Source organism: Arvicanthis niloticus, chromosome 13 (genome assembly GCF_011762505.2).
Source record: "Arvicanthis niloticus isolate mArvNil1 chromosome 13, mArvNil1.pat.X, whole genome shotgun sequence".
NCBI classification, from domain to species: domain Eukaryota; kingdom Metazoa; phylum Chordata; class Mammalia; order Rodentia; family Muridae; genus Arvicanthis; species Arvicanthis niloticus.
Window position 1 is genome coordinate 49,795,064 of NC_047670.1, and position 12,464 is coordinate 49,807,527.

At 53.6% G+C, this 12,464-nt stretch overlaps 1 protein-coding gene across 7 annotated transcripts in view; it reads left to right on the forward strand.

Moving 5' to 3' along the window:
• Positions 1 to 12,464, forward strand: part of Adgrb1 (adhesion G protein-coupled receptor B1) — a 71,725-nt gene that overhangs the window by 23,753 nt on the left and 35,508 nt on the right. For 4 of the 7 annotated variants that reach the window (XM_076911488.1, XM_076911490.1, XM_076911492.1 and 1 more), the window contains exons 7-17: positions 216 to 390; positions 896 to 1,060; positions 1,160 to 1,261; positions 2,630 to 2,736; positions 2,889 to 3,083; positions 3,669 to 3,737; positions 4,341 to 4,449; positions 6,983 to 7,126; positions 7,640 to 7,715; positions 7,895 to 7,997; positions 9,355 to 9,398. In XM_076911488.1, coding sequence (XP_076767603.1) covers positions 216 to 390; positions 896 to 1,060; positions 1,160 to 1,261; positions 2,630 to 2,736; positions 2,889 to 3,083; positions 3,669 to 3,737; positions 4,341 to 4,449; positions 6,983 to 7,126; positions 7,640 to 7,715; positions 7,895 to 7,997; positions 9,355 to 9,398 — 1,289 coding nt within the window. The remainder of the gene's footprint in view (positions 1 to 215; positions 391 to 895; positions 1,061 to 1,159; positions 1,262 to 2,629; positions 2,737 to 2,888; positions 3,084 to 3,668; positions 3,738 to 4,340; positions 4,450 to 6,982; positions 7,127 to 7,639; positions 7,716 to 7,894; positions 7,998 to 9,354; positions 9,399 to 12,464) is intronic. The other 3 variants (XM_076911489.1, XM_076911494.1, XM_076911495.1) reach the window with 2 other exon arrangements.

A 12,464-nucleotide genomic window follows, 5' to 3' on the forward strand; every position in this document is an offset into this window, starting at 1 on the left:
GTTCAGGAAGCCAGCTTGATCTACCTCAGGTTCACCTCAGGATGCTCAGAGTTTAAACCTCAGACCACACTAGTTTGAGATAAGACCCTGTGGTATTCCTCCCCTAATCCCAAGGTGGGTTGTCGCGTGGTGCCCCTGGGGTGTTCTTATGTGTCCCAGGCCAGGCCTCGGGGTTCTGGGTATTCACACCAGCTTCGTGTTCCCTTCCTCCCCCGGGCCGGGCAGTGGATGGAAACTGGAACGAATGGTCCAGCTGGAGCACCTGCTCTGCCAGTTGCTCCCAAGGCCGCCAGCAGCGGACCCGAGAGTGCAATGGTCCTTCCTATGGAGGCGCTGAGTGCCAGGGCCACTGGGTGGAGACTCGAGACTGCTTCCTGCAGCAGTGCCCAGGTCAGGATGCCCTCACAGGGTTCAGGGGAAGAAAGGGTGGGGCCCACTGGGGAGGTATGTCTGTTGGGGGTTGGTGTAGGATAGAAATGGGGTTGGAGTTCAGGCTATGGTGTCGGGATAAAAGTACAGGGCAGTGATGGAGTTGGGGTTAAGGGTAGTGTGGTAGGGTCAGGGTGCAGGGTAGGGTATGGAGTTGAAATACAGGATGAAAATGGTGGGGTTGAGTGCAGTTTAGAGTGCTGGGGTGGGGTGACGTAGCAGGTTCAGGATGGCGTAGTGGAGTAAAGATTGGGTGTCAGGGTTCAGCTGCACCATCTTTTCGGAGTCAAACTGATCTCAGTTCTCTGTCTCCTCATGGAGACATGAGGAGACACTCCTGTGTCTTTTTTCTTTGTCTCCTCCCTATGTCTCTGTTTCTCTGTCTCCCTGGCCCCACTTCCCTACTGATCCTGGGCCCTATCTCCTCGTCTTGTCATCTGTGCCCTGTGTTTGGCCACCCTTGCAGTGGATGGCAAATGGCAGGCCTGGGCATCATGGGGCAGCTGTAGCGTCACGTGTGGTGGTGGAAGCCAGCGACGGGAGCGTGTTTGCTCTGGGCCTTTCTTTGGGGGAGCAGCCTGCCAGGGCCCCCAGGATGAGTACCGACAGTGTGGCGCTCAGCGATGTCCTGGTGAGACTCCCCCCATGCATTCTGTCTCAGAGGGATTGGGGACACCTGAGTAATCACTGTCCCTCAACCCTGTCCACCTCACTGTCTGGCCCCTTGCAGAGCCCCATGAGATTTGTGACGAGGACAACTTTGGGGCCGTGGTCTGGAAGGAGACCCCAGCTGGAGAGGTGGCTGCAGTCCGGTGTCCCCGCAATGCCACAGGTAAGAGTGGTAGTGTGAGAATTCCTGCCCTGTCTTGTCTTTGGACAGCTGTCCCCATGGGCCTTGTCTGAGACCCAAAGCTCGTGCTGCACCCCAGCATCTAGGACATGATGTCAACCATCGTGTCCTGAGTTCATACAGAGCAGGGCACATGCCAAGCCCTCTGCTGGAGAGGTCTCTTTGATCAGCTGTTTGACAGCGCTATGATACCGTTGCCCCTGTATAGGGAGAAAGCAGGCAGAGAACAATCAACATACCTACCTACCCTGGGTTTGTAGTCTGCAGGAGGGATGTTAGCCCTGGGGGCTGATGAAGTACTTTCAGAGAATATGAGCAACAGAGTGGGCACCATGGGAAAGGGGCCTGCCCAGCCACATGCCTTGGTTTTCTTCACTTTGAAAGAATGTGGGTAGTTTCTGTACCTGGGAGGCCGTGGGGAGGGAACCCAGTTCAAACCCTGACTCTGCCATCCTTCACTATATTACTTTGGGGGAAGTGACTTGGTTTCTCTGAGCTTCAGTTTTTTCTTCTATAAAGTGAGGGCTTGAGGTGATCCTTTGCATTGGGCTGCTGCGGGCGGTGGGTAAATTGGCCCAGAGGGACAGGGAAGGTGAGGGTTGCTGAATCTTGCCAGCCTTGCTTGCTGTTCCTATCCTTGGCTACACCTTCTTGCTGGCACATTGAAAACCCAGAGAAACAGAAGAAAGGCAACACCCATCCCTCATGGCACCCTTCCCTGGCCTCTTTCTACATCCACGGTCACACAGAATTTCCCTCATTTTTGCTCAGAATTTGCCCAGGTTTCTGTACCAGGCCACCCACCCTATGACAGGGCTTGAAATACCCTGTGTGGTTGTCTTCATGTATTTCTTTACCCTACTGTCCTTGCTCAGAAGTCTTCTGTATGGGGCGGGAAGGGGGGGAGGCTTTCTATCTGAGAGTGGAACTTTGTGTTTTGGGGTGTTGAATTTGGTACCAAGTGGCCTCTAAAGGCTGTACCAGTGTCCAGGGGCCAGGAAGCTCCCTGAAGCCCTGTGAATGTGCCAGGATATGGCAAGGGGCTAGAGGACAGCTGTCCCTAGGTCTCTAGATTGCAAGGGACTCCAAGAGTGGCTCTGGTTGACCCCAGAAGCCCCCACATGACTGAGGACCTCACCTTCACACAGCAAGGCTCCTGAAGATACAGTGCTTGTTAGGCCCCCAGGACCCAGAATAGGGATGAAGTTTGTGTCACACAGGAACAAAGCCAGCACAGCCTGCTTCTAGCTCCCTAGGGTCCCAAATAGAGCACTCCTGCCTGAGGGTTGTGGGTAGGATCTCCCAAAGCTTCTTGGGGAGCAGTCACGTGAGGAAAGGAGGTCTCCCTAGGCCTCATCCTGCGCCGGTGTGAGCTGGACGAGGAGGGCATCGCCTACTGGGAGCCACCCACCTACATCCGCTGCGTGTCCATTGACTACCGGAACATCCAGATGATGGTGAGGTTGACCCCAGGGGCTCCAGGAAACCATTCCCACTCTTTGGACATGAGGATGGGGGCTGTAGGGACCTTCAGGCATCGGAGGTCCCTGGCCCTGACCTGGCTGTGACCTGCAGCGGTGACAGCATCCAGCCCTTTCCATTTCCCCAGACCCGAGAGCACCTGGCGAAGGCTCAGCGGGGGCTGCCAGGGGAGGGGGTCTCAGAGGTCATCCAGACACTGCTGGAGATCTCGCAGGATGGCACCAGCTACAGCGGCGACCTGCTCTCCACCATTGATGTCCTGAGGAACATGACAGAGATCTTCCGCAGGGCTTACTACAGCCCCACACCCGGGGATGTGCAGGTGGCTCCCAGGGGCAGCTCCAGCAGGGGACACTTGGGGAACTGTCAAAGGAACCAACCCAGACCCCAGCCAGAGATTAAGTCCCCAGTGTTGAATGTGGGCTGGGCTGTGACCACACCATAATAATGAGCCTTAAAGATGGCCACACACTGAGTCCTGGCCTGGTCATAGGGTGATTTCTGTTCCATGTTATCACTGAGTCCTGATCCTGGTCACAAACTCTGACCTTAATGAGAGACTAGGTCCTGTCCTTGGTCAAAGGCTAAGCCTTGACTCACGTTATACTAGCCATAGATTAAATCAAGCATCCTGGAATCTGCTCACACACTGAACCCTGGCCTTGATCACATATACATCCGTACCCTAATTACATACTGAGCCTTGATCTAATTCTGCCTACACTCTGTCCGCCGATCCTGGTCACACATAGCCTTGACTCCGGCCACTGACTGAGCCCTGATCTTGGACATTCATTGAGCCCTGGTCCCAGTACAAACTGAGCCCTTGCCTTAGTCCTAGGCTGAGCTGTCATCTTCCTCATGCACTGATACCTTGTCCCATTTCTCTGGTTCTTCTTATTTCCAGAACTTTGTCCAGATCATCAGCAACCTGTTGGCAGAGGAGAACCGGGACAAGTGGGAGGAGGCACAGCTGGTATGTGTGGAGGTCTGGCGCCCTCAATGCTAGCTACGGGATCAGGATAGGAGCAGGCAGGTCTAGGCCCTCTACACCCCAGGCCAGCCATGGTGGGGCCTTGCTGGGTCTTCCGGTTTGAGTCTCAACACTGCTTCCTGTTGATTGCAAAACCTTGAGAAAGCCCCTTAACCTTGTGGGGTTTGTTTCTTTACCGGGAAAGTGCGGTGGCTTTTTCCCAAGGGTAGATGAGAAGAGCAGGAACTGTGTTAACATCACTCGGTGTGTCCCGGTGGGGTGGGGGATGGGGGATGGTGAGGTTTTTTTAATTCCAGTTGACCACAAACCTGCTATCACACTAACCCCACGGCAGTAACCCTCATGGGGAGTATTTGAAACACTTCCCTTGCTCCACCTTAGGATCCCCTATGGTATGCTCACCAGGTTCTCTGATCTAAAATGCAAGTAGACTTAGAAGCCAAGAGCCTGCTCCCCTGCTATGCAAGGGAATGACCCACAGGGCCCAGAAAAAAAAGGTAGCAGAGGAGGGAAGGAGACAGGAGGAGAGGGTCCGGGCACAGACATCTTCTCCGGCTTGAGTTTCCCTACCTCTCTCCATCTTAGATGGGCCCCAATGCCAAGGAGCTCTTTCGGCTGGTGGAGGACTTTGTGGATGTCATCGGCTTCCGCATGAAGGATTTGAGGGATGCCTACCAGGTGACAGACAATCTGGGTAAGCCCCTCCATGGCTTGGTCCCGTGACTCTCACAGAGTCTCTGTCTTATTTTTTTTTCCCTCATCTATAGGATAAGAAATCACCACACCCTTCTACAGCCACATAGTAGCCTTGGGCTTAGGAGTTTAGAGGGTTGGTATCAGGAGCCTTTTGGGACCTCAGACTCACAGGGACCTGGAGATCTCATGCCAGGGACACATTCAGGAATCCAGCCACCCCTGGGGTTGAAGCTCACTTCATCCTGTCACCCCAGAGTCACCTCTGCAGCTGCTGTTTGTCTGCCCTCCAGTTCTATAAAGCCTAGGGGCAGTGGGGCAGGAGACTGGTTTGCCTGGTTGCTGTTTCGTCCTTCCTGTATCATAAGAGTGGAGATGTAGACTGGGCAGTGGATCTGAGGGTAGCTGGTAGCTGTCCTCACAACCCTCTGTGTGTGTGTGTGTGTGTGTGTGTGTGTGTGTGTGTGTGTGTGTGCTTGAGATGCTCTCCGATCTAAGCTCCACCTCTACATCCCCTAAGGGTGGGACTCCAGCCTCCCACTCTGAGTCTCCCCCAGCACTTGGCTTTACTCTTTCACTGGCTCTGTCCCCAACTCTTCCAACATGAGACTGATGCTTTCTGGCCTTGGACCCCTCTCCACCCGAGACTGACACCTGTCTCTCCCCTCTACCTCCACTAGGTCAGACTGGCTCTTTGCACTGCAAGCTAACTTTGTCCCTTTTCCTCACTAGGCCTCTTGCCTACCTCACCTTCCAGCCAAGATTCCAGGTTCCATGGGCCTTTAGTGACATGCCTTTCCAAGCTATATGCCCATGACCTCATCCTTTCAAGGTCTGAAAGACAGTTGGGTCAAAAATCCTCAATGTCCATCTAAGCCTGCTGTCCCAGGTCCAGAGAAGCCCTGACATGCCATCCCATGCATGCCTCTAAAATCCCAGGTCTGAGCCCCTGATTCTGCTCCCCTCACAGGACCTAGGAGTCGCGTGCATCTGCCTCTGCACCACCCTGCTTTCTACCATCTTTCAGGGGGTCGCTGCCACAGTCTGATCTCACCTCCTGCTCTCTGCCACTTCTACAGTCTTTCTTCCCTTCTCTCCCCTCTCCCTGGGATGTGTCCCTCTTTTTCCTGTCCCTCAGGGTTTATGATGAGTTGACTCTCCAGCCTCCTCTCCCTCTATCAAGAAAGGTGGGGACAGGGGGAGTGTATAAGGTGACTAAGCTTCAGGCATAAGGTCTCTCTATTTGGGTGGGAGGGCTCGGTGAGAGAGGGACAACAGGTGTGGAGCGAGAATTTAGCCAGGTAGGATGTTACTCTCCTGCAGCCTAGCCTGGGAAGCCTCTGCCAGGGGAACTAGTCCTTGGAGCCTTGCCAGTTCATGCAAGATCAGGCTCTAGCCTAGCACCGACCTTAGGAGGACGGTCTCTTCTCTACCCTAGAGGACATTGTAGAGGATATCCCTGTTTGCCACCTGTCTTCCTCTAGCACATGCACACTGGCCCAGTGATCGAAGGCCCAGGGGGACAGGGCTGGGAGACAGAGAGATGGCCCTTGTAAGAGGTGGCGTTCCCAGCTCCCTTCCATGCCCTGTAGCCCACTCTAGGCACGCACTCCACCCTTTAGCCACTGCCATAGCCTGGGGCTACTTGTAAAGTTATAGCCTAGCGAGCTGAGCCGCACTCCCTAGGCTCGCTCCTTGTCCTATCTACCTTTGCTCTGTCCCGCCTACCCTGCTTGGCCAGGCTCAGCAGCCTCCCACCTGGCCCTGCCCTCCTGGACTCTGAGGCCTTGGGAGCCCAAGGATTCTCCCATAGTGTTCCATAAGGTATCTGCCTTACCAGAGGCCGTGGGGACAGACAAACCTTCCTCTGAATGCCAGCACTCAGGTGGCCCTTGGTGGTGAGAGCTTCCCAGGGAAATGAGCACAATACCTCACACATGTTCTGAGTCTGTGTGCAGGGCCATTACAGGTGTTGATGCTGTGTGAGCAGCAGAACCCTCTGGGTGGGCACATGGAGGGGAGGCATGGCCTGTCAGTGGTGGCAACAAAGTGTGTGGGGGGTATGACATTCTCATACAGAGTATGACCTATGACCCCAGCGAGGTGGGGGGATGGTGGGAACCAAGATGGGTGCCTAGCTCCTGTAGATCTTTCTGTGCCCACAGACATCACCTGACCATAGTGACTGAGTTTGAGTCTCAGTACTCACCAGGCTGGACAAGACCTGGTCTGGTGTAAAACCCTAAGATAAGACTTCCTGTAGGGATACTGGCCTGCTGTCTCATACAGTCCCCACTGGCCATCTTTAGACTCTGGGGATTTTGCTTATGTAAGAGTGGGGGACTGTGGAGCCTGGGAGTTAGGGTCTACAGGCTTAGTGCTCATGCCTGACAGAAACCTGGCCATCTGGGCCCTGCCCACCCTTAGCCTCAGGAAACTTGGACCACCATCTTGCACCAAAGTCTATTGCCTCGGTTCCAGCTGACATCCCTGGTAGGTGATGCTCTGTTTGTGTTGTCCCTACCCTGCCTCAGTGCTCAGCATCCACAAACTTCCGGCCAGTGGGGCCACCGACATCAGCTTCCCTATGAAGGGCTGGCGTGCCACAGGAGACTGGGCCAAGGTGCCGGAAGACAGGGTCACCGTGTCCAAGAGTGTGTTTTCCACAGGACTGGCAGGTGAGGCTCGGGAATGGGATGAGCCTGCTATGAATCGGGGTCCTAGAGCCTGGGACTCATCAACCTGAGATACTTTCTTGTAGGGTTCAGTGCACTGTCTCCAGTGACAGTGAGTATCCCCGGTACTCCTTGTTATTCCCGGGACCATCTCCTTGCCAGAAGCTCTCCTTTTCCTCCATGGGAGAGCAACCCAGGGACACATACCAGAAGGCTAAGCAGAGTGGAAGGGGTTGGGTGGATCACTCAACAGCAAGGACCCAGGTTCCCAGCGGGAGAAATGTATCCTGCCTGCCCATATAGTGAGGTCACTTGAGGAGATGAGCTAGTTCCTTCTCCCCATCTAGGTCCAGGCTGTTGCCCCAGATCCCAGCTGCACCTCCGCATCTGTGGTGGGACATGCCTTCTCTTGTCGGGACCTTGAACGTGACCATATAGATGAGACAGGAGGCCACTGGAGTGAGATGCAGACTAGTGGGCAGTAGCAGGGCTGGAGTAATATGTGCTCCCTTCCAGAAGCTGACGATTCATCTGTGTTCGTGGTTGGTACTGTGCTCTACCGAAACTTGGGCAGCTTCCTGGCCCTGCAGAGGTGGGTGACTTGGGAAGGGAATAGCTTGAGCTCCTACAGGTATCCAGTAAGAGATTGGTGGGCTGGGCATGGTGGTATGGTGGGGGAAGCATGCCCTGAGGCTGGGGCTGGGCTACAAGGCTGGCTCAGTGCCAGCCACCCCACTCCTCTGACAGCCTTTGCTGCTTTGATGTCCCCAGGAACACAACTGTCCTCAACTCTAAGGTCATCTCCGTGACTGTGAAGCCTCCGCCTCGATCGCTGCTCACACCCTTGGAGATCGAATTTGCCCACATGTACAATGTGAGTGCTGCCCACGTGTGTGGGTACCCAGGCACCTTTGTCAGTTCTGAGTGCATCCCCATACACTCTTCTCAGGCAGTAGCTTTTGAGGTTGCGCGCAGAGTGGCTCTCGTCTGAATTCCAAGTGCGGAAACAGTCTTTGAGCACCCAGGGCCACATAGCAGGTTGGCGTGGATGCAGAACTCTAGCCCATTTCTGACCTGCCCCCTAGTCCTAACCCCATGCCTCCACTCCAGACTCTGATCCCTGGAGGGGATCTGCTTGCTATTTCCTGTGCCCATGACCCATGCAGCCTAGGGAGCAGCTGTGTGACAGGGCATCTACCCCAAACCAAGTCACCAGACCCCTAGGAGTTGCCCCCTTCCCTGTCCAGGTTGCTGGGAACATGTGACAGCCACCTTATGTCAGAGTCTGACCTGCAGGCTCCATCATACAGGGCCTCTAGGATGACAGTGCCAAGAGCATCCTTCCAAAGCTCCCTAGGATTCCAGGCCACCACTGCTGTGTGACCCTGGCAGGTCCTCAGCTCCAGGGATACCTAGATACCTTGATGGGCATGAGGAAACATTGGTGACTGTTAGTCCTCTTGTAAGGCTTTTCGGAGACTAGAGCTGAAGCTCCTGCATCCCACTGTCTCTGCTTCCGGTTGAGTTGAGTAAGAACCCCAAGGGGGCAAGACAACTGCATTACTCAGCCAGAATGTGGCAGTGCCAGGTCCTAGTCCTCAGGCCAGAAGTGTGGGAAGTTTCAGAAAGAACTCAAACCTATCTTTTTTTTCCTTTGTGACCTTGGGGGAGTTTTTTTTTTTTTTTTTTTTTTTCCTTCTCTGTGCCTTGGCTTCCTTCCTTTATCAAACAGGAAGCAGTAATTCCTATGAATGTTCAGAGCCTATAGCTACTGTGAGCATAGACACCACTCTGGCTGCTCCCTTCTCTCCAGTGCTGAGCCAAGTAGTTCTCACAAGGATGGCACCCTGCAATGCCCTTCAGGTTCTGCTTCCAAGACCAAGGACAGCAACAGGGCAGCTTCCCCTCCTCTCCCACTCCCTTAGGCACACCTACCATGTCCCCATAAGACATGGCTTTGTCCTTTAGCCCAGCCCTATCATGGGGTCTGGACCAGAGAGGAGACAGAAACAGAAGCCATGTATTGGGCACTGGAGAGAGGGTTCAAACCAGGCCTGACTTAAAAGCACTCCTCTCTGCTCTGAACTTCAGGGGTTTTTTTCCCCCTTACACAATGCAGTCTTTTGGGGAATGGCACCAGCAGTGTGTGTAGTGGCCCCATGAGTGGATTCAGTGACCCAGTTTGGGGCTAAATGTGGCAGTGGCCCTGACCTCCCTTCCTTATCTCTTAGGGCACCACCAACCAGACCTGTATCCTGTGGGATGAGACAGATGGGTAAGTTCTTTGGGGCTTAGTAGCCCTGGAGCCCTAGGATGGTGGGAGGGGCTTGCAGCATGCTTGGGTAGTGGAGGGCAGGTTTAAGGGGATGAAGCCACCATTCCCTGGACCTCTGGCCACTAGTACATCTGCCTGGTCCTCCCTTTTTTCCTGCCCAGGTCTGGCTTCAGAACCAATCGGCCTTCCCTCTTTATTTTCTCCCAGGGAAGCCCACGGCTCAGGGGAGGAGAGAGATGTGTCCTAGCTAGGTGCTGGGGTGGGACATTTGGGCTATTCTGTCCTGGTGTTGGGTTTGATACAGGTGTCAGGCACTAAGAATCAGAAATGTGGCTATGTGGACTAAGACAGCTTCAGGGTCGAGGATGCTGAGACTCCAGCTGATCAGGTGGGGGTGGGCTCCAGGTGTCCCTAGCAGCATCATATGACCCTGGGCCCTGTGCTCAGGCCTTTTCAAGTACATAGCACTCTGTTCATGAGTGGGGCCTCCTTGCTTGAATAAGAGGTCTGGGTGAAATAAAGGGGAGGTGGGGAGGGACCTCCTGAGGGAGAAGGTATGTGGCAGACTGGACTAGTATTCATGGAAGTCAGGAACTTGCTTGGGTTGAAGGTTTGGGGGAGGCCTGCAGGTGGGGATATGCGCTTAGGCCTCGGCATGTGTTTAGGATGATCTGGTTGGAAGACCTTGTTCCCTTCCCCAGGCTGTGAGGAATGGGAACTCACGTGGTCCCAGGTACTGGCAGTGTGTGTAGCAAGCCTAGGTGCTGTGGGTTGTGTAGTTACGGGTGTGTCCTAGGTATCTGGGAAGGTCTCTTAAGTCACTGGCTTGGGAGATGAAGAAGGTTCCGAGAGAGATGTAACCCCAGCATCAACAGGAAGGCTTGGGGGACTCAAGGGGACTTGGAAAGCATGAGCAGGATGCATAGAGGGGTGATGGTGGCTAACAGTTAGCTATCGTGTGGGGATAGTCATCTGTCATCCATCGTCTGGTGACTGTGACCACTGATGACTGTCCTGAGGTCCCAGTTACTATTTTCTGCATCCCGGGGGAAGAGGGGCAGTGCACAGTAGAAAAGTCGGTCCAAATGAGTGTCAGATTCTGTCATACACCAACAGGAGGTCAGAAGCCTCTGAAGCAGGTTGTGTGGCACCTTTTCGAGCAGGGGCATAGTGGTCTCTGTGTGTGTATGCTGCGGGGGAGGCTGATTTTTATATAGGATTCTGGCAAGCTCTGTGCAGTGTCTGAGGGGCGACCAACCTGTCCACCATCTTATTCCATACTGACACCTTGCAGAGCCCTCCCTCTTCCTAGTAATGTAAAGACCAGCCTCCTGGTGGGAACAGCCAATCAATGTTTCTGACTTCCCAGATAAGTCAAGGATGCTGTCCCTCACCAGGCTCTCAGGCACCCTATGAGTTGTGGCCCCTGTGCTTGGTGCTGGCAGCTGTAGGATCAGAGGAGCTATAGGACCCCAGTGAGCCCTCAAATGCTATTATATATATATATATATATATATATATATATATATATATATATATCCTCCGCCTGCCCTAGTTTTACAGCTGTGGGTAGTGACCTCAGCCTTCCTGCTCTGCTCCAGCCCTAGAGAACTGGACTGTGGAAGGTCAGGCCCCAGGAGAGCAGAATGGTACCATTCAGTTGAGTGGCCCGCAACTAGGCAGAGACACAAGTTCATCCTGGGATCACTCCTCCACCCCCCCATTTACAGATTACAAGGACTCCAGAGGCTACAACCAGACGGCAGCCCAGTGGTGATTGAGGAGACTGCTCAGAACAGGCATCTAGAACTCTTGAGCTGAGGCTAGAGGAGGACCAGATGGTGGACAGGCTGGCTTTTGTAACGTCTCCAAGTCCTAGCCACCCTTCTCCCCAATGCTGAGTGGCTCTTTGGTCCACCGCTGTGGCCGTTCTTTTTCCTGACTTGTGAATGTGAGAGTTTTCCTATTGGCCTAGAGGGGGCAGAGCAGTGGCCTACTTCCACCAGTGTGCCTCATCTGCTTGGTGTGGTCTGTGCTTGACTGAGTATAGGCCTAGGGGCCAAGGAACGGCCTGGCCACTAGGGGGAGAGGACAGCCTTCTGTGACCGCTACCTGATAGACCTTTTTGTACTGTACTTTGACCCATAACCAAAACATGCTAATCTAGGGTAGAATCCAGATCCCCAACTGGAAGTGGGCTGAGACCAGGCATTGAGTGCTGACCCAAACTGGGACATTGAGCCCTAGTTCTGGTCAAATGCTCATCATGGCCACAAACTAAATTTTAACACTAGTTACACACTAACCTCCTGTTCAGACACTAAATACTGACTCTATTACAAACTGAGCCCTGATCTTGGTTACATACTGAGCCCTGATCTTGGTTACATACTGAGCCCTGACCTTAGTCACATATCTATTCCTAGCTCTGTACATACTGAGCCTAGATCCTGCTCATACAGAGCCTTGATCTAGCTCACACGCTGAATACTAAGTCTCATCATACACCAAGTCTTGATTCTGATCTCAGTGAGACCTGACTCTGGGCCCCAACCTTGTCCATGTTCTGAGTCTTGATCCTGGTCACACACTGAGCTCTGACCCCAGTCACACACTGGATGCTGACCCTCATCACACACTGAACCCTGATCTTGGTCCTAGGGCGAGCCCTGCTCTTTGTCTCTGTTGGAACCATTTATGTCTGTTGACACTCACTCCGTATATGACAGGTACTTCGAGGATCACCTTCTCTTCCAATCACATGTGACAGTTGATAGTGTGACATGTTCATGCAGAGAGCAAGCCTACAGTGTAGACCCTCTTCCTGCCTTTCCTCTGGGAATATCCACATACCTACAAGGACTCTGGTAGTGTGCACATTGGAGCTGTCTGTCTAGGTGCCTTAAACATTTGTTTAGAGCCTCTGATGTAACCCTATCCTTATGTAATATCTGTCCTCTATGTCACTGGATCTGGGTCTTGAACTCTAGGTTGGTAACAGGATTCAAGAGCTCTGTCTCTACCCACCTAGAGATTCATGGCCAGTGACTGTGAGAGCCTGGGTTA